This window comes from Ceratotherium simum, chromosome 16, assembly GCF_057802395.1.
Source record: "Ceratotherium simum simum isolate JZ-2026a chromosome 16, ASM5780239v1, whole genome shotgun sequence".
Classification (NCBI taxonomy): domain Eukaryota; kingdom Metazoa; phylum Chordata; class Mammalia; order Perissodactyla; family Rhinocerotidae; genus Ceratotherium; species Ceratotherium simum.
In genome coordinates, this window is record NC_141915.1 from 21,710,659 (window position 1) to 21,737,011 (window position 26,353).

The 26,353-nt window shown below is 38.4% G+C and overlaps 1 protein-coding gene across 3 annotated transcripts in view; it reads right to left on the minus strand.

Annotated features, from left to right (window-relative positions):
- The window catches only part of MYO1D (myosin ID), a 312,458-nt gene that overhangs the window by 214,474 nt on the left and 71,631 nt on the right, over positions 1 to 26,353 (minus strand). For all 3 annotated transcript variants that reach the window (XM_004441886.3, XM_087440786.1, XM_087440787.1), the window contains exons 2-6: positions 12,171 to 12,379; positions 10,094 to 10,187; positions 7,759 to 7,924; positions 6,272 to 6,325; positions 4,252 to 4,347 (exon numbers count right to left, since the gene is read on the minus strand). In XM_004441886.3, the coding sequence (XP_004441943.1) occupies positions 4,252 to 4,347; positions 6,272 to 6,325; positions 7,759 to 7,924; positions 10,094 to 10,187; positions 12,171 to 12,379 (619 nt within the window). The remainder of the gene's footprint in view (positions 1 to 4,251; positions 4,348 to 6,271; positions 6,326 to 7,758; positions 7,925 to 10,093; positions 10,188 to 12,170; positions 12,380 to 26,353) is intronic.

Genomic DNA, 26,353 nt, shown 5'->3' on the forward strand with positions numbered 1-26,353 from the left:
ATACAGTGTTTGTCTTTCTCTTTCTGGCTTATTTCACTTAACATAATACCCTCCAGGCCCATCCATGTTGTTGCAAATGGGAGTATTTTGTCTTTTTTATGGCTGAGTAGTATTCCATTGTATATATATACCACATTTTCTTAATCCAATCGTCAGTCGAGGGACACTTAGGTTGCTTCTACTTCTTGGCTATGGTGAATAATGCTGCAATGAACATAGGGGTGCATAAGCCTCTTTGGATTGTTGATTTCAGGTGCGTTGGATAGATTCCCAGTAGTGGGATGGCTGGATCATAGGGCATCTCTATTTTTAATTCTTTGAGGAATCTCCATACTGTTTTCCATAGAGGCTGCACCAATTTGCATTCCCACCAGCTGTGTATGAGGGTTCCTGTTTCTCCACACCCTCTCCAACATTTGTTGTTTTTTGTCTTGGTGATTATAGCCATTCTAACGGGTGTGAGGTGGTATCTTAGTGTTGTTTTGATTTGCATTTCCCTGATGATTAGTGATGTTGAGCATCTTTTCATGTGCCTACTGGCCATCTGTATATCTTCCTTGGAGAAGTGTCTGTTCATTTCCTCTGCCCATTTTTTGATCGGGTTGTTTGTTTTTTTGTTGTTCAATTGTGTGAGTTCTTTATATATTATGGAGATCAACACCTTGTCAGATGTATGTTTTGCAAATATTCTCTCCCAGCTGGTTGGTTGTTTGTTCATCTTGATTCTGGTTTCATTTGTCCTTTAAAAGCTCTTTAATCTGATAAAGTCCCACTTGTTTATTTTTTCTTTAGTTTTCCTAGTCTGGGTAGGCATGTCATCTGAAAAGATTCCTTTAAAACCAATGTCAAATAGTGTGTTGCCTATATTTTCTTCTATGAGTTTTATAGTTTCAGGTCTCACCTTCAGGTCTTTGATCCATTTTGAGTTAATTTTTGTGAATGGCGATAGCACATGGTCCACTTTCATTCTTTTGCTTGTGGCTGTCCAGTTTTCCCAACACCATTTGTTGAAGAGACTTTCCTTTCTCCATTGCGTGTTCTTAGCACCTTTGTCGAAAATTAGCTGTCCGTATATGTGTGGTTTTATTTCTGGGCTTTCAATTCTGTTCCATTGATCTGTGTGTCTGTTTTTGTACCAGTACCATGCTGTTTTGATTACTATTGCTTTGTAGTATGTTTTGAAGTCAGGGATTGTGATGCCTCCTGCTTTGTTCTTTTTCTTTAGGATTTCTTTAGCTATTCGGGGTCTTTTGTTGCCCCATATAAATTTTAGTATTCTTTTTTCTATTTCTGTGAAGAATGTCATTGGGATTCTGATTGGGATTGCATTGAATCTGTAGATTGCTTTAGGTAATATAGACATTTTAACTATGTTTATTCTTCCAATCCACGTGCATGGGATATCTTTCCATTTCTTTATGTCATCATGGATTTCCCTCAATAATGTCTTGTAGTTCTCATTGTATAGGTCCTTCACCTCCTTGGTAAGATTTATTCCTAGGTATTTTATTCTTTTTGATGCAGTTGTAAATGGTATTATCTTTTTGAGCTCTCTTTCTGTTAGTTCATTATTAGCATATAGAAATGCAACTGATTTTTGTAGATTGATTTTGTACCCTGCAACTTTGCTGTAGTTGTTGATTGTTTCTAATAGTTTTCCAACAGATTCTTTTGGGTTTTCTATATATACCATCATGTCATCTGAAAATAGTGAGAGTTTCACTTCTTCATTACCTATTTGGATTCCTTTTATTCCTTTTTCTTGCCTAATTGCTCTGGCCAAAACCTCCAGTACTATGTTGAACAGGAGTGGTGAGAGTGGGCAGCCCTGCCTCGTTCCTGTTCTCAGAGGAATGGCTTTCAGTCTTTCCCCGTTGAGTATGATGTTAGCTGTGGGTTTGTCATATATGGCCTTTATTATGTTGAGGTACTTTCCTTCTATTCCCATTTTATTGAGAGTTTTTATCATAAATGGATGTTGTATCTTGTCAAATGCCTTCTCTGCGTCTATTGAGATGATCATGTGGTTTTTATTCTTTGTTTTGTTGATGTGATGTATCACGTTGATTGATTTGCGGATGTTGAACCATCCCTGCATCTCTGGTATAAATCCCACTTGATCATGGTGTATGATCTTTTTAATGTATTGTTGTATTCGGTTTGCCAATATTTTGTTGAGGATTTTTGCATCAATGTTCATCAGCGATATTGGCCTGTAATTTTCTTTCTTTGTATTGTCTTTGTCTGGTTTTGGTATCAGGGTGATGTTGGCCTCATAGAATGATTTAGGAAGTGTTCCATCTTCCTCTATTTTTTGGAATAGTTTGAGGAGGATGGGTATTAAATCTTCTTTGAATGTTTGGTAAAATTCACTGGAGAAGCCATCTGGTCCTGGACTTGTATTTTTTGGGAGGTTTTTGATTACTATTTCAATCTCTTTACTTGTTACTGGTCTATTCAGATTCTCCATTTCTTCTTGGTTCAATTTTGGGAGGTTGTATAAGTCTAAGAATTTATCCATTTGTTCTAGATTGTCCATTTTGTTGGCATATAATTTCTCATAGTATTCTCTTATAATCCTCTGTATTTCCATGGTATCTGTTGTAATTTCTCCTCTTTCATTTCTAATTTTATTTACTTGAGCCTTTTCTCTTTTTTTCTTAGTAAGCCTGGCTACGGGTTTGTCTATTTTGTTTATCTTCTCGAAGAACCAACTCTTTGTTTCATTAATCCTTTCTACTGTTTTTTTGGTCTCAATATCATTTATTTCTGCTCTGATTTTTATTATTTCTCTCCTTCTGCTGGCTTTGGGCTTTGTTTGTTCTTCTTTTTCTAGTTCTGTTAGGTGTAATTTAAGTTTGCCTATTAGGGCTTTTTCTTGTTTGTTAAGGTGGGCTTGTATCGCTATGAGTTTCCCTCTCAGGACCGCTTTTGCTGCATCCCATATGGTTTGATATGGCATGTTATCATTTTCGTTTGTTTCCAGATAGTTTTTGATTTCTCCTTTAATTTCATCAATGATCCATTGGTTGTTCAGTAGCATGTTGTTTAATCTCCACATTTTTGTCACTTTCCCAGTTTTTTTTTCCTGGTTCATTTCCAGTTTCATAGCCTTATGGTCTGAAAAGATGCTTGTTATGATTTCAATCTTCTTAAATTTATTGAGGCTTGCTTTGTTTCCCAACATATGGTCTATCCTAGAGAATGTTCCATGAGCGCTTGAGAAGAATGTGTAGTCAGCTGTTTTTGGATGGAGTGCTCTGTATATGTCTACTAGGTCCATCTCGTCCAGTTTTTCATTTAAGTCTAATATTTCTTTATTAACTTTTTGTCTGGATGATCTATCCATTGCTGTAAGTGGGGTGTTAAGATCCCCTACTATTATTGTGTTGTTGTTGATTTCTCCTTTTAGGTTTGTTAATAGTTGCTTTATGTACATTGGTGCTCCTATGTTGGGTGCATATATATTTATAAGTGATATGTCTTCTTGATGTAGTGTCCCTTTTATCATTATATATTTCCCTTCTTTGTCTTTCTTAACCTGTTTTATCTTGAAGTCTACTTTGTCTGATATGAGTATGGCAACACCTGCTTTCTTTTGTTTGCCATTAGCTTGGAGTATTGTCTTCCATCCTTTCACTCTGAGCCTGTGCTTGTCTTTAGTGCTAAGATGTGTTTCCTGAAGGCAGCATATTGTTGGGTCTTGCTTTTTAATCCATCCTGCCACTCTGTATCTTTTGATTGGAGAGTTCAATCCATTTACATTTAGGGTAATTATTGATATATGAGGGCTTAATGTTGCTGTTTTGTCACTTATTTTCTGGTTCTTTTGCATTTCCTTTGTTTCTTGTCCCATTTTCAACCAGTGTTTTTAAATTTTCTTTTGTCTTAACAACTTGCCTTTGGCCAAATCATATGGTATATCTTCATTTTAGGTGGATTTCTTAGTCATATTAATATTTTTACAGTGTCACAATAAAAGAAATAGGATCAAAAATTAAAAGAAAACACAAGATCACAAGAGAGAAACTCCTTTCCTGTCAGATGGTGATAAAATATAGTAATGGATTATTAAGCAAAGTAGTTGAGTCAATAATGTTTTGAATCTCTGTCCCTGAGAATTTTAAAAATAGAACAGAATAAAAGATTCATTCATTTGCCTAAAGGCAGCAGGCAGGACCAGATAATTATTTAATGTCCTTCTGATTCTTTGATTCTACATCTGAATGATCTCATAGAAAAAACTCTCACCTTTAATTGAGCTCCTACATGGATATAGTTGTAGGATGAAAGGGATTTCTGGAGATGGAGAGAGCGCAGCATCTGCTCTGAACCTCCCTGGAGTAGCTGAAAAATATTTAATTAAAAATAAATTGGCAAAATGCACACTGAACCAAATAAACCAAATATTCTAACTTAATGGTATTCTAGCTTTTATTCATTTTCTGGGCTTAATTCACTTAGGTCCTCCTGTTTCTAGCTTTGAAGAATTTTTTTCTTTTTTTTTTTTTTTCTTTTTACCTAGAAGGTAAATGGCTTTAATGTCATCAGTTATAGAGAATGTTATACAGTCATGAAGAAAATTACTTAAAAAGTCACGGGGCCAGCCCGGTGGCATAGTGGTTAAGTTCATGCACCCCACTTTGGTGGCCCGGGGTTTGCAGGTTCAGATCCCAGGTGTGGACCTATGTACCGCTTATCAAGCCATGCTGTGACAGGCATCCCACATATCAAGTAGAGGAAGATGGGCAGAGATGTTAGCCCAGGGCCAATCTTCCTCAGCAAAAAGAGGAGCATTGGCAACAGATGTTAGCTCAGGGCTAATCTTCCTCACCAAAAAAAAAAAAAAAATGTCTTAGCTCTTTTACAACATAACTGGCATAAAATGTTCTTGCTTTTACTGTGGTCGTTTGTAAAACAGGAGCCTGTGCTCTGTGGTGGCCACTGGCTTTGCAGCCTCATTATCCAGACAGGACAGAGTTGTGTTTCAGAATTCGGAAAAAGTCAATATTGCCACGGAAGTAAGAGGCATCAGCAGTCATATGTTGAATCACTCTGGAAACAAACAGCTTTTCCTCATCAATCTCTGTATCTCAGGAAAGGACAAGTGGTAACCACGACTGTCGTGCTGGACAAAGACAAATTTTAATACTTCTACCCAAGTAGGAAAAACACTGGGGAAAAGTTAGAGGTTCTTGAAATAAACAGAATTCTTTTACATTTGAGAGAAAACTAGTTTATTGAAAACACGGCAAACTGTCAACAAAAACACAAATACAATATGGATAGTCTTTTAGAGCATGCCTTTTAGAAGGTCCTATGTTTAAATTCTCTATATTAAACTGCATGCTTTGGTTTACTTAAAAGGGGTAATTACCAGATTTTTAAAATTGATTTTTTAACCAAATATACCCAAATTTGTATATACAAATGAGCACTGTCTATTAAAGCAGTCGCCTAGGAGAAACTGAATTTGGCTGACTTGTGTTCAACTTATACTGTCACCTCCTGAGACAGTTTACACATGGAAATCAATCTTATTGATTTATAGTTTACTTTTTAGAAATCCAAAACAGTTTTGCTTACTTTGATCACCCACCTTATTTATTAGCCTTGGTTCATATTACTTTGGGCTTTAAGAAATTATAATATGTATCAAATTGTTCTCTGAGTATAAAACCTTGCCAACAAGAGGGCTATTTTAAAAGATTTTGCCTTGTACTCCAAAGGCACTCCCGAAAGAAGTATTTAAATTTTTTCCTAAGCAATCACAGCTTTGATGGGGTAAAGAAGACAATTCTCCCTTGAATTCATAAAACTCTGTTATTTTTTTTTTAAGTAATCATATTGCTTTATGGTCTCCAAGAGGAAAATAAGCCGACTTTATATTCCCATCTCTGGAGCTCCCAAATATGGGAACAACAGCTGCAATTCAAAATAAAACAAAATTAATTTAACATATTTAGAATTTACCATTTCAAAGCTTTCACAGTCATTAAACTGTTACCTACGTTGCAAGGAAATATAGGTGATGCTCAACCAATCACTCATCTGGTTGGTTAACCACCTGCCAGCTCTTGATAATAGTCATTCTCGCCAACTCTCTGAAGAAGCATGTGGGGTAGGGTGTGTGCATGTATGCACACGTGTGTAACATGTCGTGGGCCAATGGAGGCAAGGGAGGCACAGGGGAGAGCCCCAATATAAAAACATTCATTTCCTGCACAACTGAGCAAATGATCAGTTATCTGCATAACAGGAGATCACTAACCTGATAGAAAGAATGAAAGCTCCTTTCTCCTGGCTGCTGCACGATCACTCGAGACTAAGAAAAAACACATCAAAATCATTAATATGAAAATGTACTCCCAAAATAAAACGGAAGCCACTTTCTCAGGGAGTCCTGCATCAACAGTACATTTAAATGTCCTAAAGACCCCAAGGATAGTACCCATCTAAGACCAGATCTCCTCTATGGGGTTTTCTGTGCAACCTTTTTACTGCTTAAAACAGAGTTCTCTAAACTTTCTCAAGAATGAACCTATTTTGATTTTGTCCTTTGACTTGGAGCCTAAAGACAGATTTTTGGGGGTGGGCGGGGGAGGGAGAATTAGAAGTGGGAAGAATAGGAAGGAATGTTTAGGGAAGAATATTCTCAACATTCCCTTCCTCAGGGTCTGCTGGCATTTCCAAGAGCAATGCTTTATATCCTGTCATAAAATCAGTTGAACAAGATCAGCCTATAGAGACCTCTGCCTTAGATGGTTCCTAAAAGACTGCTATTTAAGAGAGGCCTCAAAACTTGTGTTCATTCAAGGGGATCTTTTTGATTGAACACGTACATAAAGTGAAGCCATGAAACATTCTGGAAAAAAAGACTGATAATAACTGGAATTTCCCGCCCTTTTTCAACTGACTGATAAAACTTATCTCCTTAACAGTCTGACTTCAATTTAGCAAACAAAAATAAACATCATACTGCATTGCACTGCCATAAAGGTTGCTATGGCGTGACTGGGATGGGAAACCCTTAACTGAGAAAGTATGTCAGTTCATATCTGAGTACAACTCAAGGTAGAGAATTAACTTGGTAAAGTGCAATGTGATTGCAAAAACCAGGCAAATGCACCCTATGTGCTCTCCTGCAGTCAGATCCAGTGGCAATCAAGATTAGTTAGGACACAACCTCTCTGGCAGTCCCACAGGAAGGTTTAATTGGAATCTTCTAGAAATCAGGCCTAACATTCACATAGGCAGATAAAAACATATTCTAAGTTTTCACTGACCAAATGCAGTAAGCTTCACAACGAGGCTGTAAGATCACAAAATACATCTATGTTACTATAAAGCAGTGAACAAATAGAAACTAGAAGAAAATGAGATTTCAAACTAATTCAAATAAAAACATATAGGAGATGGTGATTTGTAAAAAGGGTAGAACTGATCAGTCCTAGATTGGTTTCTGTTAAACTTTACACAGCAGTTGGCACAAATTCTTACACCATCCACCCCCACACACACCTAAATCTTTATCTACAAAGTCCACAGCTTTTCCCAACTTGATACTGTAAGTGCTAATAAGAGAACACAAAAGGAGAATATCTTGTCATAGAGGGCTAACTGAGGAGCAGGAAGTGAGGGAGAACAGGATTAAAAGCTACTCTGAAGCAATAAAAGAAATCCTATAAATATAATCAGGTTTTTTAAAAAAGAAATCAGCATTGGTAATACCACCCTCAGAAATTAAGCACATTTTACCTTCTCCAATAAGTAGTTATTGATATGTCCACCAATAGGGTCCCCCTTGAAATCAAAGTTGATATCCATGTATTTTCCAAACCTGCTTGAGTTGTCATTACGGTTGGTTTTGGCATTTCCAAAAGCTTCCAAGACACAGTTGGACTTAAGCAACATATTCTTCACTCTTTAACACAGATAAATGAAAGTCATTATAAAAAGTTTTAGAGGCTGGGCCTTTTAAAAAACTACGCTTCGTTAAAACACATGCAAATATTTATACAAAGATGTTGACTGCAGCATTATTGGCAATGTCAAGAAAAATACAAATAACCTAAATGTCCACCAATAGGGATGGATAAAAACAAATCTTTGTTTCCCAGTATAATATGTACTGACATAGAAAGATGCCTAGACTACATCAGTGAATGAGAAATTTAGTTGCAAAATAATATGTATTACAGTATCTTTGACAGTGTGTGTGTGTGTGTATGCACACGTGAGTATATGTGTGCATGCACAGGTATTAGTAAATACTTCAAAATCTTGAGGGAACAGCACACTTCACTGTGGTTACCTAGGTTCATGGGGTAGGTAGGGCAGGATTACAGGGCACTTGCACCTTCAACATAATGCTGTAATTTTTAGTTTTTCTTTTAAATGAACATGTTTTATGAACACAAAGAAAAATCTTAAAAAGATATGTTCTGAAAGAATGAGTGATACAGAAAATTATAGAATTTTTGAAAGTACTCGCTTATAAAGCCTAGAATAGTGAAATTTATTGCATTGAGTTATCCATCATAAATGTGGTCTTTATTAGTTTAGAAATTGCTCATTATTTTGTTTGAAGCTATATGGAATCTCTCTGTACCAGTTATTTAATTCATTCTTTATTCAATGAATGCCAACTTTTTATAGAGTGGTCTCTCCCAATGGATACATTTTTACTTCACGCTAGTGCTTATGTCTTTGTTTTTATTTCACCGACAAAATTCCTCTTCCACAGGCATACCTGCAGAAATAACTTTGGCCACTGAAATAACCCGACGTAGCAGATCCACTGTTCCCTCCCTGACAACTGCAAATGAGCCTACCACTTCTCCTTATGAACGAAAGTACACTTTTAAAATGTGGGGGAAAACTGCTTGCTTATGGTAAATAAAAGCAACTGTCTATAATTATGATATGCTCGTAAAAGACTAGTAAAGGTACATATGCATTATACGACTATACCAACCAGGTTTAGCAATGAAATTAATTTAGTTCTCAGCTAGTTACTCTCCTGAGCTCCTAAGGAAATTATGAAAACTTACGTATATCCTTGCCCTTGTCATATTAGATTGCAAAGTCAGAATCAGAAGTGAAGATGTGTCACAATGAAGAAAAATGCCTCTTTTGACCTGGCAATCCAGCCCAATTAGGACAAAAAGAAGAAAGCCCACGTAGAGTACTCTGGTCTAAATTTTCTTCTTTCACATCAACACAGCATCCTTTCTTTCTATTCATAGAACTGAAGACTGTGATGTGTATGTGGAGCGTGACTCTTCAGTAAATGAATACTGAGCTTTAAAGTAGACTCTGGAAAACTTGTTTTTTTCCTCTCTTTAAAAAGTCTGTACCGTATAAGACAGTTAAGTCATGCTGCTTTATAGCCACATTTCTCTCTTTTTTTTAAAACCCATCCACTCCTTCGTTACGTATTTATTAAGTAAATACTATGTGCCAGACGCTGTGCGACACGCTGGGCCCCAGGCAGTGCACACCAGCCTTATTACTCATCTTACTGTGAGCAGCAGCATGGTGAGGCAGGAAACCCTTCCAGAAAATGAATCATGTTTAGAACTTCTAATATCAGGCATCCTGGTTGTAACAATGATGGGAAGGCACAGATCTGCCTCCCAGAGCCCCCCTTCACTCCAGGAAACCTAGGGCTCCTCGGGGCACAGTTTAAAAAACAAAACAAAACACTAGTGCAGTAGAAAGAGCAAGGAACCTGTGAAAGCTTGAACAATCACACCTACCAGTGTAAATTATAACATCTTTGCCGACCACACACAATATTTAAGGCAGCGGTTATAAACTAGAATGGGGACACTTGCATCTGTTTTAGCATAATTCTATTTTGTTTTATATTTAAGTAAAGCTTACCATAGTAGTATTTTTCTATTAAAAACAAATACAGCAATAGATATAGTGATATAAATAAAAGTATACAGACAGTATACAACAAGAGAATCAAAGCAGTTTAGTCATCAATAAATGCCCGATACATATCAGAGTTTAGGCCTAGTCAAGTCTGTACAGAAAACGAAGCTCCAATCAGAACTTCTCCCCATCACTAAACGGCACTTACCTTTCAACCTCTGCTCTCTGACTGGGGTTGGTGATGGCCGCAATGTACTGCATAATGTACTTACTGGCTTCAGTTTTACCAGCTCCACTCTCCCCTGGAGGGAAAATTGTGCAAGGTTTAACATTATAACTTAAACCAAGAGTCAGCTAATTTTTAACAGGATAATTTAAAATTTTGATCTTAGTTATTCATCTAAAATCCCTTATGCTGCACTGTTTGCTTGTTTTAGTTATTTCATTCTGTCTAGATACGGTATTGGTTCTAGTACACCTGAATACGTTGAAAAAAATAAAACTATTGTAGAAGTAAATTAAAAAGTAGATTACAAATCAAGATTTACTTAGGAAAAATATCAAGGGATTAAATGTGATAAACTAATTCCTTAGACTAAAGTCTTAGTTCTTGGCAGTGACTCTTAGGTCTAGTGACTCAAACAGTGGCCACAGCTAAATTCATATAAGCTTATTTCCTATAGCAGAATTTCTTTTAATCTTTACAGGGACACAATAACTATTTCAGAAAATCAAAGTTAGAATAATTTTAGTGAAAAGCAAAACAAAACAAAATAGCAAGCTCCAGACACATGGTGTCACAGAAAAAGAAGGACAACAGGTATAAAGCAGAAAGAAGGGATCAACTTAGAATTATCTACCCCAATTTTTAAATGTTTGTGCCTTCCGACCCCAAAATGCCACTTGTAGAAATTTATACTATGGAAATACTAAAAATAATAATATAATCAAATAATAATAATAAGAAGAAGAATCTTCAAAGGTTTTAAGAGTATTGCTGTAGACTATACTGTGTGTCATAACGAAAATCTGAAAATAACACGCCCATTAGTAGAGGACTAGGCAAATAAACGATTCAGCTACTCAGTGGAACATGACATAACTGCTAGAGAATGCACTAGTTTTATAGGTACTCTAGTGAAAAGATGTCCACTATATATCCTCAAGTGGAAAAACAAGTTTGTTAATAGCAGTTATAAGTCTATAATATAATTATCCATTTATAGCATAATGACCTATGGAGGTGTGACTACATGTATTTGCACATGCACAGATAATGTACTCTATTGTTCACAGCTGTTATTTTGCGATAATACTGGCATTTTGGAGGGAACAAGGTATTCAAGGGGAAGGGACTTTTTGCTTTTACTTTATACACTTATACAATTGTTTACTTTTTGACAATCAGGCAGTATTGTCTGCATAATTTGTTTTCATAAAATGCAGTCCTAAGATAGACTTCTCTAACTCCAACACTAAGTTACTTGACTCCTCTGACCCTTAATATTCTCACCTATAAAGCAGAAACACAACTGTTCTACTTACCACTCAGAGAGTGGTTTTGATAGCCAGAATGGAATAAAGATACCAAAGCATTTTAAAAAGTATAAAGCCACTAATGCAAATGTGAGGTATTATTAGCACTGAAAGAAATCCCCACAGTTTGGGGGAGGCTCTCCTGGGTCAGTGGGCAGATACTTTTCTGTCCCCACTTCACTGCACAAGATTCCTTGCAGAGCTCAGCTTGTGCAGAGAGTTCAGCTCCAGTTCTTGGGCACACAGGGTCTGTCACCTGCCTCCTTCCTCTCGGGCTTTAAAGCTCTGGCCCCAGATCTGAGAGCCAATTTCCAGCCCCCATGCCTCTGTATGTCCCTCGACACTAGTTCCCATTCACCAATCTGACTTTGAGTTCGTTCTTCATTTTTGGTACCTCAGGATTTCACTTTCTTGGTTTCATTCTGTTATTTAAAATAATTTTTATTACATTTTATCCAGTACTTTTATGTGTTTGAGATGGGAGAAAGGATTTTTTATGTCAGCTCAGTCTACAAAATTGACCAGAAGTCGATCCCAATGTAGTATGCATTTGTAAATGAACCCAGACTAGAGAACGGTCAGAAATGACATAAATAATTTGGTATTGAATGTTCACGACATTTTTTTGTCCTATGAAATTGTTTCCATTTCTCACTTCAAAAAAGATCTCATCAATTGTCTGGATCCTTAAGTACCAAACAAGTTAAATACATTTTGACCTTGGAAGTGCAGGGGACCGCTCTCAGTACCTGATATCACAATGCAAGTGTCTTTCGATCGCCTCTTCATCGCCTTGTAAGCAGCATCAGCAATAGCAAAAAGATGAGGGGGTCTCTCGTAGAGCTCACGTCCTTTATACTGCTCCACTGTGTCCCTCCCATAGATGTTCAACGACTTGTAAGGATTCACAGAAACAACGACTTCTCCAATGAACGTGTAGATGCGCCCTTTCTCAAATCTGCACAGAAGCCAAAGAAAAGGAAGAAGTAGCTGTGGTTATACAGAAATGCTCTTCTTTCCTCTAAGTGTCTTATTTCCAAGAACATCCAAATATCCCACGAACAATTTCTGAACTGATGTTTCCTTGGTTCTGAGTTTACTTTTACAGACACTGCTTGAGGCTGTGTCCCTTCAGATGCTGCTGGCAGCAATGACCAGTAGGGGTTAAAAGCCAAGAAAGAAGAAAGATTTTATCTTTTGGAGGCTGGGGATTTCCTATTTACAAAATAAAGAAGGGTAAGAAGTGAAAAAAATTAAAACAGTTGAAGACACTCTGAGAGCTCTAGGAAGAAAATAAATAGAAGTTAAAGCAGGTCTGGAAATCCACTTAGCTAGATTTTTGATTATAAAGAAAACTGTCCAAATACATTTATTTCTTCTCCCTCTTGAAACCCCACTAAAACGTCAGAAAAGGAATAAAAACAGTAAAATCCATAATAAAGAGAATGGTAAAGGAAACACGTCTGGAACAAATCACTTTCATTTTTTTTAAATGATTGTCTAAAATTCCATAGTGTAGACATATCATTATTTATTCAATCATCCCCTTCCTTACTGCTATTATGAACAATACTGTAGAAAATACTCTTGACACATAATCTTACAAATCAGTGCTTTTATTTCTGTGGGACAGATTCCCAGGAATGGCATAGCTGGTTGAAAGGTATGTGTATTTTTAAAAGTATTTATAATATGATCCCACTTTTTTACCATAAAAGGCTAAAAAGCCACCCCATAAATGATTTATATGTATAACTGTACATAGATATATTTTGTAAATGATTACCTAAGCATGGAAAGATATGGAAGAATACATGTTATGTTTTATGTATCCCTGTATGTATACATACAGTAGGGTGATGAGGAGGAAGGCCAAGTGGGCAGTTAGAAGGAAGCCATAGGAACAACAACAAAAAAAGAATTAAAAACTCAGCATATATGATATGACTACCATTGTGCAAAATTATGTCTATATTTACAAAGAAAAAATTTCGATATATAATTTAGAAAACCCATATATATTCACTATTTACACATTAACTCACACATATAAACATACATGAACCAGAGCTAGGCCAATGCCCAAATGAATGTTTCTACACAAGTAGTTGTCACAAACACACTCCACCTGCCGAGAGGCACAGGTAGACATAGCTCACTTCCAAGAGCTGAAGAGAGTGCCGGGATGGGCAAAATGCTGGTCCACAGACAGTGGCCAAGTCTCGAAGCACTCTTGTTGTAGGGCCAGTGGGGCAGGGAAGTAACTATATATATGAGACCACAAGGCAAGAGCCTTAAACTTCCTTTACACTGGGATGAAGACTGTGGGCTATTATTAGGAGTGGAAACAAACAGATGCTGGTAATGTCGACAATAAATGAAAACCAAGACTTTTATCAAGTAGTTAGTGGGTATTTAAATAAAAGTTATTAAGCACTTTAAGGTTTTCCGTGCATTTTTCTACTGTGGTTTTCTTATGCATCCTCCCTGTTGTTAGACAGAAAGTTTATATGGTAGCTAAAAGCACCAACTCTGGAGTCCTTTATATCTGCTCTGAATGCTCACACTGAAAACTTCATAGCAGTGGGACATTGTAAAAGCTACTTAACCTCCATGCGTTCCAGCTTCTTCATCTGTAAAAGGGTGATAATTATACCCTTCTCTCCCGCTGGCACTGAGTAAGTACTTTAAAACAAAAGGCAATTAATCTTATGCTTCCAATTATGTTCTGCATGAAGGAGATTTTTAATAAATGCTTTTATTTTATTAACATTGCTGCTTAGATCACAGCAATCCCTACATGCGAGGAATTAATTCAATGATCATAATCCTATTCCTTGCCTCAGCTGTCAATCAACTACAAGTCACAAGCAAAATGTCTACATAACTCATGTGCAAAGACCCACAAAAATAATAAAAAGCTAAGGTTCACTCCTCAAGCCTTTCTGGCTTAACCTGCAAATTTGCAGGACACGCTCAACAGTTGTCCTCAAGGATAAGAATGAACAGGACAAGATTCTTTAGTTTTAAAAACACTGTCCAAACAGAAAAAAATAAAGAAAAGGGGAAGGACGTTAGAAAAAAATTACCTCACGAGTCTGGAACTCTGTGATTAAGAGACACAGCAAATAACATGTGAGATTAGAATATTTTCCTAAGATTCCAGGTCTGTCCAACCATGCACTTGCTCTGAAATTCCTTTTTATTTCAAACAGAATATTTTGTTTGTCAAAACTTCTAAGGCATCATGTTTGTAAAACACAATTAATATACATGTATAAAATCATCAAATGCGTAACTATTAACTTGAAGATAAGTGGCAAAGGCTCCACAAAATATGATATTAAATACGATGCTTCAGTGATTTACAAAACATTAGAAGCTCATCTTATTTGGAACTCTGAGTGTGGTTATCAAAGACGAAACTTCCAATTTGGTTAGGTCTTAAAATCACCGCTAGATGGTGCCAGCATACACTTGAACACCAACCCAAGATTTCAGTTTGCTTTGGAAAGCCTTAGGGTATGAAGTAATAAGCACTAAGGTAATGTGCCTTAATGAGGTAAGGCACCTGCTTGGTTTGCCTCCAGGAGGAATGGCAGTAATTATCCTAGATAACAAATGCAGTGATGCCATTTCTTACAAGAGACCAAGGAAGGCATTTCTATGACTTTTCTGTGGAAACCCTTTATGACGAACTTTTATAATTCATTCTTCAAATATTGATTCAATATCTACTCTGTGCCAGACTGGACTGGGCCTGACCCTGGGAATTAAAAAAGGAATAAAGAACAGGGAAGTATTGTAAGCAAATAACAACAATATAGTATGATAGATAAGATATAAAAACATGTGCTACAGTAGCAAAGATTATTACAACAAACTCCTTTCAATTGGGAACCCTAAAGAGTAATATACAAACTCCACAGCAGGGCACACGAGGTCTTCCTGTGTTCTGGCCTCCACATTTCTCTTCACTTGACTCCCTTAACTACCCACAACACATCCACCCATCAAAACCTCCTCACCCCCTCTCTGTCTCCGTCACTCTTGCCTTCACATTAATGAGCTATTTACAGTTCCCAAGGTCATCATGCCTTTATGGTTTGCCCATGGGGTTCATTCTGCCTTTTCCCCACCTAGTCTCATCCTCCCCCATCTGCTTGGCAGATTCTCACTCTTTCTTTAAAAGCCTAAGCTCCTCTAGGAAGCCAGCTCCTCTAGGAAGCCATTCTTTTTTTAAAAATTATTTTATTGGGGTCATATTGGCTTACAACATTGTGTAAATTTCAGGTGTACATCACTATATTTCAGTTTCTGTAGATTCCTTCATGTTCACCATCAATAATCCAGATTTTATCTGTCACCGTACGTATGTGCCCCTTTACCCCTTTTGCACTCCCCCCACCCCCTTCTCCTCTGGGAACCACTAATCTGTTCTCCTTATCTATGTGTTTGTTTATCTTAGGAAGCCATTTTTGATACCCCATCTCCAACACCAGTATTATGGTCTTGGCTCTGTTCAGATTTTTTTTTCTTTAGAACTCTCCAAAAGGTTAAAATAGCTTAACAGCAATTGATTTTTAAAACTTAATTTAAGAAGTTTAAAAGTATTTATTGAATGAGCCAGATGTTCTCGTTGGCTTCTGAATGAATCAAAGAGGTTCTGACAATTTTTTGAATTAATGAGTAGCGATGGAGAAACTATAAGGGTACACCTTCGAAGAAAAATAGTCTTCTGTACATGAATTCTGAAACATTTATATTTTTTATTTATTTATTTTTTTGTGAGGAAGTTTGGCCCTGAGCTAACATCTGCCAATCCTCCTCTTTTTGCTGAGGAAGACTGGCCCTGAGCTAACATCCGTGCCCATCCTTCCTCCACTTTATATGGGACGCCGCCACAGCATGGCCTGACAAGCGGTGCGTCCACGCGCACCTGGGATCCGAACCGGGGAACCCCAGGCCGCTGCAGCAGAGCGCGCGCACTTAACGGCTTGCACCACCGGGCCGGCCCCAAACATTTATTTTAAAAGCATAGCCTTATTAATTTTCATGTCACTTATATAAAAGATTACCTCCAAAAGGAAGTCAGATGTATGCAGCTCCTTCAGATCAGTCATGGGCAGACTACACGCACAACCCTACAGAGAAGCAGCACACTGTGCGGGAGGGGAAGCAACACACGTAAAACAATACTAAAGACAATGAAATGCTTAACTGTGGACAGACATAATCCTCAACATGAGGCAGAACCAGGTGTCAAGATTAGAAGAACTCGAAGGAGGCTGGCCTAACTAGAGCAGAAAGCTTGTACTAGGGAACGTCGGAGAACAGCGGGAGAAGTAGGGAGTCAGATTTGATATGACATGGTAGGCTTTGAAAGCCAGGCTGAGGAAGTTTAAATTTGATGGGACTGGAAACAAGGAATAGTGAAGACTTTTCTAGCTAAAGAGATCACTATGGCCGGCCCTCAGTGAGGGGAATGGCAGTTGAAACGAGGGAAAGAGAAATCTGAGTTATTTCAAAGGGAAATTGGACACAATCTGAACAATTACTGAACAAGACACACAAAAATATATCTAACTTGGAGCTGGGTGGAAAAGAAAAAGAAATTTATTTCAGATAATGAGATCTCAAATGTACTCGTGAGGCTTCTAAGTTCGGTTCGCCCACTGACAGAATTTATCCTTGATTGACTTCTTAAGCCATACGGAATCAATTATAATCAGGAGGAAAATTCTCTGTGAATGGTCCACTATGTTTTTAATAAAATCTTTATTCATGATTAAGTATTATTCATTTCACGAGACCATACACTTTCAGATAGGTGTTGCTTACTCACATTGATTTGGCTAGTTTCCTTCTCTTTTCAATGCAAATAAAATCTTAAGTTGCTATGAACATTCATATTTTCTCAGGAGAGTTGTTCACCTATACATGCCATTTCTTTGCCTTCCATTATCTCCTTAACCAACTGCAATCTGGGTTCCACTCCAGCGCTTCAGTAAACCTTGATCAAACTTCTCAAAGTAATTTCCCAATGAATTTGCTAAATGCATTGGTTGATTTTCTCTGCTCATCTTATTTTGTTTCTCAGCAGCACATGACATTGACACCCATTTCCTCAACACACTCTTCTCTGGGCTTCCGTGAGGCCACACTCTCTGGGATTTCCTCCTCAGTCTCCTTTGTCAGCTCCTCCTTTTCTAACAATCTCTAAACACTCAAGTTCTCTAGAGTTGAGTCCAGTATCAACTTCAGACACCATCTAAGGGACTCCCATTTAAGGAGGACAGAATAGTGATATCTTGGCCCTAGTCTACCCTCTGAAAATCAACAACAAGAACAATAAGACAAAATAAAAACAGAAAAGAAAATTTTACCTATTAGGAAGCAAAAAACTAGCCACAAATCTGAAACACAAGCTATGAAGAAAGGTTGCCAAGTGCTACGAAAACCAGGCCTAGTTGAGAGAGGTTGCTAAGAGTGAACATATGCCTCTGCAAATCTCAGGCATTGGGGCAGAGTTCTTCAGAAGTAGGCTCCAGTTCCTGAGTAGCCAAACCAACAATCTTTTGATGAGAATGGCAGGGTCTCAGGATGCAGGTGGCTGCAGAATAAAATGAGTTCCATCTGACACTTCTGAATAGCCGCAAGGTGGCGCTAAATGAAAAAAATGAGCAGAAATTACATTTTTGCAAAATGCAGGCTGTCAGAGTGATGAGGCAAAAGAGAAAAAGTAGGTGTGATTGATCTGCAGCAGATGATCTTGATAAACGAAAAGAGGTACGGCTAACTCACCTCCCAGAAGCCTCATGGCACACATATGGGACCTGCTTGCTAGTCAGGCAAACTTCTTGCCATTTCAGGGAAGAGTGTTGGTGAGAAAGGGTTTAGAAATAACAGATCCCAAACTCAGTGATCTACTGGTCATTCCAAAACACACTGTCTTTCAACAACTCACTCACTCAGAATCAACCACACCTATTCAAAGATGTAATCAAAAGTGATCGAGAATGGGGCCCATGATAAGATGTTACAAGAGAAAAGCAGGCAAAGAATCTGACAGACAAAAGGCAGATCAAGAAAGCCCACAAAAAAAAGTGTGTCATGAGGAGAAAAATTATTGAAAAATATTTCTGCACGAAAGCAAAGAATGTAAAGAAAATATAGCCCTCTAAACCAACAGATCAAATAAAACATCATTAAAAAAGAGAGAAATCATGTTTAAAACCATTTTTTTAAAAAGGAGATGAGAAGCTGGAAGAGCCCAAGGAAAAAATGGAAGAGGAAAAAAACCCCAAGAAATGGAGTTCATATTAAAAGACATAAAAAGGGGAATGGACACTGCTGAAAATAGGCAGGGACAAGAAGAAAAGGCGGAGGAAAGAAAGCAAAATGAAATGGAAAAACAAGTTAAAATAAAGTAGAAAGAAGAAAATTTTAGAAGTGGGAGATAATAGAGATAACAGAGATCACATAATTCGTGTTCCTGAAGACAAATATGATAATGTGACATTTCAAAACAGCAAATAAAGGGGGCCGGCCCGGTGGCGCAAGCGGTTAAGTGCGCGAGCTCCGATGTGGCGGCCCGGGGTTCGTAGGTTCGGATCCCAGGCGCGCGCTGACGCACTGCTTGTCAAGCCATGCAGTGGTGGCGTCCCCTATAAAGTAGAGGAAGATGGGTACGGACGTTAGCTCAGGGCCAATCTTCCTCAGCAAAAAAGGAGGAGGATTGGTATCAGATGTTAGCTCAGGGCTGATCTTCCTCACACACACAAAAAAGAAAAAACAGCAAATAAATATACCAATAATAAATGTCAATGGTGTTGGAAATAGGTTAGCCACCTGGAAAAACAAAAAAACCCATAGATTATTAGCGTGATGAGCTGAATTGCGCCCCCCAAAAAGTTATGTTGAAGTCCTAACCCTGGTACCTGTGAAGGTGCCCTTATTTGGAAACAGGGTTCTGCAAATGTTATCAAGATGAGGTCATTAGGGTGGGCCCTAATCCAATATGACTGGTGTCCTTACGAGAAGAGGAAAATGCCACGTGAAGACAGAGACAGGCTGGGAGGACACCATATGATGACAGAGGCAGATGCAGCTACAAGCCAAGGAACGCCAAGGTTTGATGGTCACCACCAGAAGCTAGGAAGAGGCAAGGAAAGAGTTCTCCCTGACAGGTTTCAGAGAGAGCATAGCCCTGCTGACACCTTGATTTTGGACTTCTGGCCTTTAGAACTGTGCGACAATAACTGTCTATTGTCTTAAGCCACCCAGTTTGTGCTAATTTGTTACAGCAACTCTAGGAAACTAATACAACTAGTTATACCAAAATAAATTCTGTGAAAATATGTCTCAATCTAACATTCAAAGAAATGCAAATCAAATCAACAACATGACACAATTTTTTACCTAGAGACCAAGAATTTTGATAGTGAACAGGGTTAGCAAGACTGTGAAGTCACAGGTGCATCACCTTAACTGGTCTGACCCCCTGCAATCCATTCTCCATACAGCAGCAAGTATGATCTTAAAATATCAATCTAACTGCTCATTCCTGTCCTTAAATCTTTCCAGTGGGAAACCTCAAGGTTAAGTCAATCTGACACCCAGATATTGGCTCCTCTCATGCCACCCCTGATCACTGCGTGCTTTGGTGGAGAATAAAACAAGCTCTTTCTCCATCTAAATTGCACCTATCATCCCACACTTGTTTCCTTTATAGTAGTTACCACAAGTAGTTTCTTGTTTACTTGTGTATTGTCTGTCTCCAGGGGAACAGAGACCATATCTATCTTGCTCACTGCTTTATCTTCAGCATGCAATACAGGGCTTGGAACTTATAGAGGATGGTTAAATATTTGATGAATTAAAAAATAAAGGAATGAATGAGTGAATCTCTTTAGCCTACCTCCACTCTCTCAGAAAATGGTTTTCCATCCTATTTATAGAGAAAATTCAGACTATCAGGTGTGAAAAACTTTAAATCACTTACCATCTTTACCATTTTATTTATATTTATGTGTTAAATTTCACTTCTCTTTTTTCTGGTGACCCTTATGACTTTCAAAAACGGGGGTACAGGAGGATTAAATACAGCAAGATGTCACTTAGTTTTTAAAAGATGGGCCATATCCCCATGTCCCAACAGAAAATAATAATTTTTCCTTTCATGGAAGCAATTTCACCTAATCTAGATACAAATAACAATTTTTATTCCAGGAAAATATAATTAAATGGTATCTACTCCAATTCACCCTCTGAGACAGGTTTTTCACTGCTGGAGAAGGAAGTTATAGAGCATGTAGGGTTGACTTGGAATTGAATTACAAACTCATAGAATATGGCAGAATAAATGGAGGGGAGAGGGAGACATATGTGCAAGTATTTCCCAGCTCTGTCTGCTGCGAGAACATAGAAGCAATGACATCCAAGTGTTGGTTTGTAAATACCATTCTTCTTAACTAAAATTTAAGACCCAGGGCTTCTTGGAGACAAGCTGATCCCAGAGCTAGGACAGAGAAAGTATCAGATGAGCCTGGAATATCTTGTTGAGCCAGAAAATAGAGAAGAACTCAAAGACTGACAGGGACATGTCAAAAGGACACGGGGGCTAGCCTGAATGGGCTCCCACTGGCCAAATCTGGAGCCACACTAGTATTAAAATAAGTAATGTCAGTAACATTGTAATCCATTGAATAAAATAAGAATCTATGAGTCCATATTGATATTAAAAAGAAAGAAATGAGAGAAAGAGAAGCTCTTCCTTAGAGTGGAATGTCAATTAAGAAATATAGAAGGAATGATGTGTTATAAAATTATCAGTGTATGAAACTAAAACTCGTAGTTGAAAGTATGACAAGGAACAGGATATTTATATAGCCTCAAACTATCTCCCCACAAGTTACTTACTAATTACAAAGGGAAAGACAATAACTTTACAGTGGAGAAACTTGTGATCACTTAAACCAAGTGATCAAAGTTAACATCACCAATATTGGAACAGACTGACACATGCGCCTGTGATGGTTAATTTTATGTGTCAACTTGACTGGGCCGTGGGCTGCCCAGACATTTGGTCAAGCATTATTCTGGATATGTCTGTGAGGGTGCTTCCAGATGAGATTAACACCAGAATCACTAGACTGAGTAAAGCACAGTGCCCTCCCCAAAATAGGTGGGCCTCATCTAATCTATTGAAGGCCTGATTAGAATAAAAGGCTGAGTAAGAAAGAATTCTTTCTCTCTGCTTGACTGTCTTTGAGCTGGGACATAGGTCTTCTCCAGCCTTCGTACTCAGACTCAGACTAGAACTTATAATATTGGCTCTCCTGGGTCTTGCCGACTGCAGATCTTGGACTTCTCAGCCTCCATAACTGTGTGAGCCAAAAATCTCTTTATATATGTATATATGTAAATATAAATACACACGTATGTATGTATCCTATTGGTTATGTTTCTCTGAAGAACCCAGACGAAGATTGGCTCTAGAGAAACAGAATTTTAAGGATATAAGTTTTCTAAATTGGTTCTGGGGTTTCTGGAATCGGCTCTCTAATCTGATTAGATTTACAGCCACCAGTGACTCTATTTCCAGCAGTATAGAGAGCACTGATAGTTCATGGTGTGATGTGGCAATAGCGAAATACAAAATATCTCCATTGGATACTCCTAATCAACTCGTATAAGAAGCAAGGAGCTGGGTAACTGCGTATATGATACTTGCAAACATTTTCGGAAAACTAACAAATATATGAGGTTGGCTGGTAGCTCCAAATGTCGCTGGACAAAGTGATGAATGAAAAGGATGAGCTCAGGGACACAAATTCCCAGCTCAAGTGCTGCAAAATGACCTGAAAGCTTCTACGTGTGTCCTGAAGGAGAGCCTCATCTCTGGTCACTGCAGGGCTGAGAATCCAGACAGTAGTACAGTGCCTCCCGATAGGATGCAGTGAGGAGGACACAACCATTGTTTCCGTGGTGTCTGCCACAAACACATAACCTGAATCTAATCAGGAGGAAACATAAGACAAATGTGACTTGAATGACATTCTGCAAAATAACTGGAAAATTTCACAGTCAAGAAAAGAGAGAAAGGCTGAATAACATCCCAGATTATAAGAAATTAAAGAGATAACACCTAAATGCAAGGCGCACTCCTAGGAAGTTTCTGGTAGTATTCTTGCAATTTTTCTGTAACTTTGAAATTATATCAAAATTAAAAGTTGCCCATAAAAAACCCAACTTCCAAGCTTCTTTATATAGTAAGTTTAAATGGTTATTAATTCATTAATTTTGAATAGGCAATACAGACTCTCAGTAAAAAGAGTCAAAAGATGGATAGTGAAAAGTGTTTCTTTCCCTCATCTTTCTCAGTTTCCCTCATCAGAGGTAACCACTGCTGCTGGTTTCCTGTGAATTCTTCTAGAAATAGTTTATGCATAGACACACATATGCATACATAGTTTTTTTACACAAATGACTTTTTTTCTCTAATTAAAAAATATATATCATGGTGATAGTTTCATGTAAGCAAATAGAGAAAAGCCTCATTTTTTTATGTCTGCATAGCATTTCATTTCATGGGTGAATATACAGTAATATATTTAATCAGTTCCTACTGGGCATTTAGGTTGTTACCAATCTTTTGTTGCTACAAACAATGCAACTATGAATATAATGGTATGTATTTCTTTGTGCATATGTGTACATATATCTGTAGAACACATTTCCAGAATTGAAGTTGCTGGTTCAAAGAATGTGTGCAATTTAAACTTATGAATTACGGTCACATTATTTTCCAAAGAGGTTGCAGCAATTTATATTTATACTTCCAGTTTATACTTCCACCTACAATGTACGAGAGTTTCTGTTTCCTTGGTGGCGGTTTTGTAACCAATGATGTTGGCCCATTTCGAAAGGACAGCCTATACTGCAGTTTTATTTTCAAAGTACACAAAACTTTGACCCCTTTTTTTACCGATGCACCCAACTTATGCAACGTTCATTAGCTTACTGCCAACTTTCAATAAGGTTCAGTCCACCTTCCCCAGTTCTTAAATGAGAATCTCTCCCAAGGGTGAAGGCATCTTGTTTCTGATTCTTCTGGCAAAATCGTGGTCTCCTTGAGATGGAGTCAGTTTATTGTATCCCCTTTGTCAGACTATACATTCCTGAGATGGGCAGGGACTATTTGCTGGAAAGATTACAAGCTTTGGAGTCATACAGTCCTGGAGCCCTGGGTTTGAATCCTGGCTCTGCTAGTTACTGATTGCGCACGTTCAAAACCATCTGAGCAACTAATAAGTGCCATGTGCCAGGCACTATGCCAAGAGCCCGAGTTACAAAGAAGAATAAGGCATGGTATTATCGTACTGAAAGGATCACATAAACAGACAATGCCATGTAGTAAGCACAATGATAGAGGGTTTAAAAATTACATATTTTTAATTTATCATTCCCCTCTTGCACTCTCTCTCTGACTCACACCCCTCCCCCCATCAAGCTGTTTCAGAAAAGATTTAAGGCAATAACAAAGATAGAAAGGATGCTTAGAGAAAGGATACCTAATCCAGATTTAGGAGTGAGAGAGTTCAAAGAACATATCCTAAAAATTAAGTTACTGACATCTGCATTATTTATGTGATTATACAATCTCCATGTAGGTAGTTCTAGGCACTTCTTGTCTTACACTGCCTTAAGAGCATCTGGAATAGGATGCTTTACTTTGACATTTTCTTAACACACTGAAGGCTTAGAAGAGAACGCTTGAGAAGCAGCACCACAGTATATGGGTATCCCCAGGCCCTCGACAGCAGAGGAAAGTACGCTCTGCAACCTGACTGCAGTTTAGCACCAATTAGCTCTATGATTATGTGTTAAGTTATTGAACCTCTCTGTGCCCTACTTTCTTCATCTGAAAAGTGGGACAACGCTAGTATCTACCTCACAAGACTGTTCTAAGAAATGAGATACTCCACTCATTGGAACACTCGGCACTCTTCTGGCGCCTGGCAAGAGTGCAATAATATGAAGTCCTACCGTTATTACGAGCAATACGGCAAGCCGTCTGAATGGCAGGAAGCGTCCTTCCTCCACTCAGGTCCCATTGTCCAGTGCGCTGCATCTCTGCTGTGCTGTGTTTATCCTCACAGCAAGGTCACTTTTGTTAGCGTAATGAATCATGATCCAGCTTGGCATCATGTCCGGAAAGCATTCTTCTAGTAGTTCAGAGGGACCCTCTCAAGCCAAAAAACCCTCCATAAAACGTTAGGCTTCCCACAGGACATAAGAAACTAGTTAGGGCCACTGGCAGTGGTTTTATTGACTTCCTGAGTTCATCTCTTGGTTTTCTTCTCCAGAGCAACATCTCTTCATGTGAGCAGCACAAAAGGTAGAACCAGAAAGTGTGGTCAGGAGACGCCTGGCTGAATTATTTTACCTTTTTCTTTTTTGCAATGGAAAAAAATTGTTTTTGATATATATGTTTTAAGACAATGATTTCTTTTTCAAAATACATTTCTATTATATAGTAAGGCACGCCTTGCAGAGAAATATTAACTTTAAATGTTCTTATTGTCGTCTTTAACTTTATTTGTATTCATTTGTTCATTCACTCAATAGTTATTAGCGTCCGTGTTCCAAGCACCGTGCTGGGAGCCATAGGTAGAGGAATGAACAGGCAGACTCCACTCCACCCTAATGCAGGGTAAAGAGAAGGACAGACACTACACAGGAGCTCCGGGAAGAGGCAACACTGCACCGGCGAAGGGAAGGAACAGGTGTTTGAGGAATCCAGAGCAGGACGTGACTACCACACAGCAGAGAGAGAGAGACAGGGAGTGGTGTGAGGTGTGTGAGGGGAGGGGCTTGAGAATGCAAAGCCTTGCAGGCATGGTAGGGACGCTGGACTTTATCTCAAGGGCAGAGTTTTAAGTACTGATCACACCTTTGCTTTTCTGAAAGCCCCCTCTGACCGCAGGGTGGAAAGGAACCGAGTACCTGGTGGTGGAGCAGTTAGGAGGCTACTGCGTTAGTCCCCGGAAGGGATGACTGGGGCTTTGGTTGAGATGGAGCAGTGGACACATGGAGAAGTGGACGGGGCCTCAAGAGCAGAAGCAGAATTCACTAGACATAATAACTTACTGGATGCGAGAGGCGGAAAGAGGGAGGTGTCAAGGTTTCTCACATGAGCAACGCGGAGCAGCCCACAATGCTGTTTATTAACGAGAACAGGGACAGCAGAGGAAGAGCGCAATTTTAGGAGGGGACCGTGATTCAGACAGGCTATGTTGAGTCTGAGATACCTGAGAGATACCCAGGTAAAGATGTTTCTCATTCTGCCTTCCCCCGTCATTGAATTAAACCCAATACCTTGGACACAAAGGAAACAACAGAGAGGATGACAATAGAGTATGGAGAGCACAGAGAGGGCATCCAGAAATCCCCACCTGTCACGGCAGGCAAACACTGCAAGGAGACCAGAGGCTCCACTGCCAAATTGAAAAGCAAGAAAAAGATTTTAGAGAAAGGAGAGATCTGGGTTCTACTTTAAACTTTCTTAATAACTAAATTTGATCATGTCAAGCTACTCAGCAATGTGACCTTCCTGGTATAAAAAAATAGCAGAAATAAACACAACACCTTCTCCCCACAAAGGCTAACTATTAAGGTCCCAGGCAATCCGGTTTAAAGAAAAAAATACAATGGCTACCTCTCAGTACACTGTCTGAATCTCTTGACTACGAAAGACACTTTTACCAAAAATCACAACTCATTCACTTGGCAAAAGAAAACAGAACATTGTATAGCATATTTCAATGAAAATGAGATAGGTCTCAAGGATAAAAAATAATCTGTCAAATACGGCCTAGCAAATCATGCCCACAAGTACAGCGGCTGGGTTGACATCTGTAAATAGACA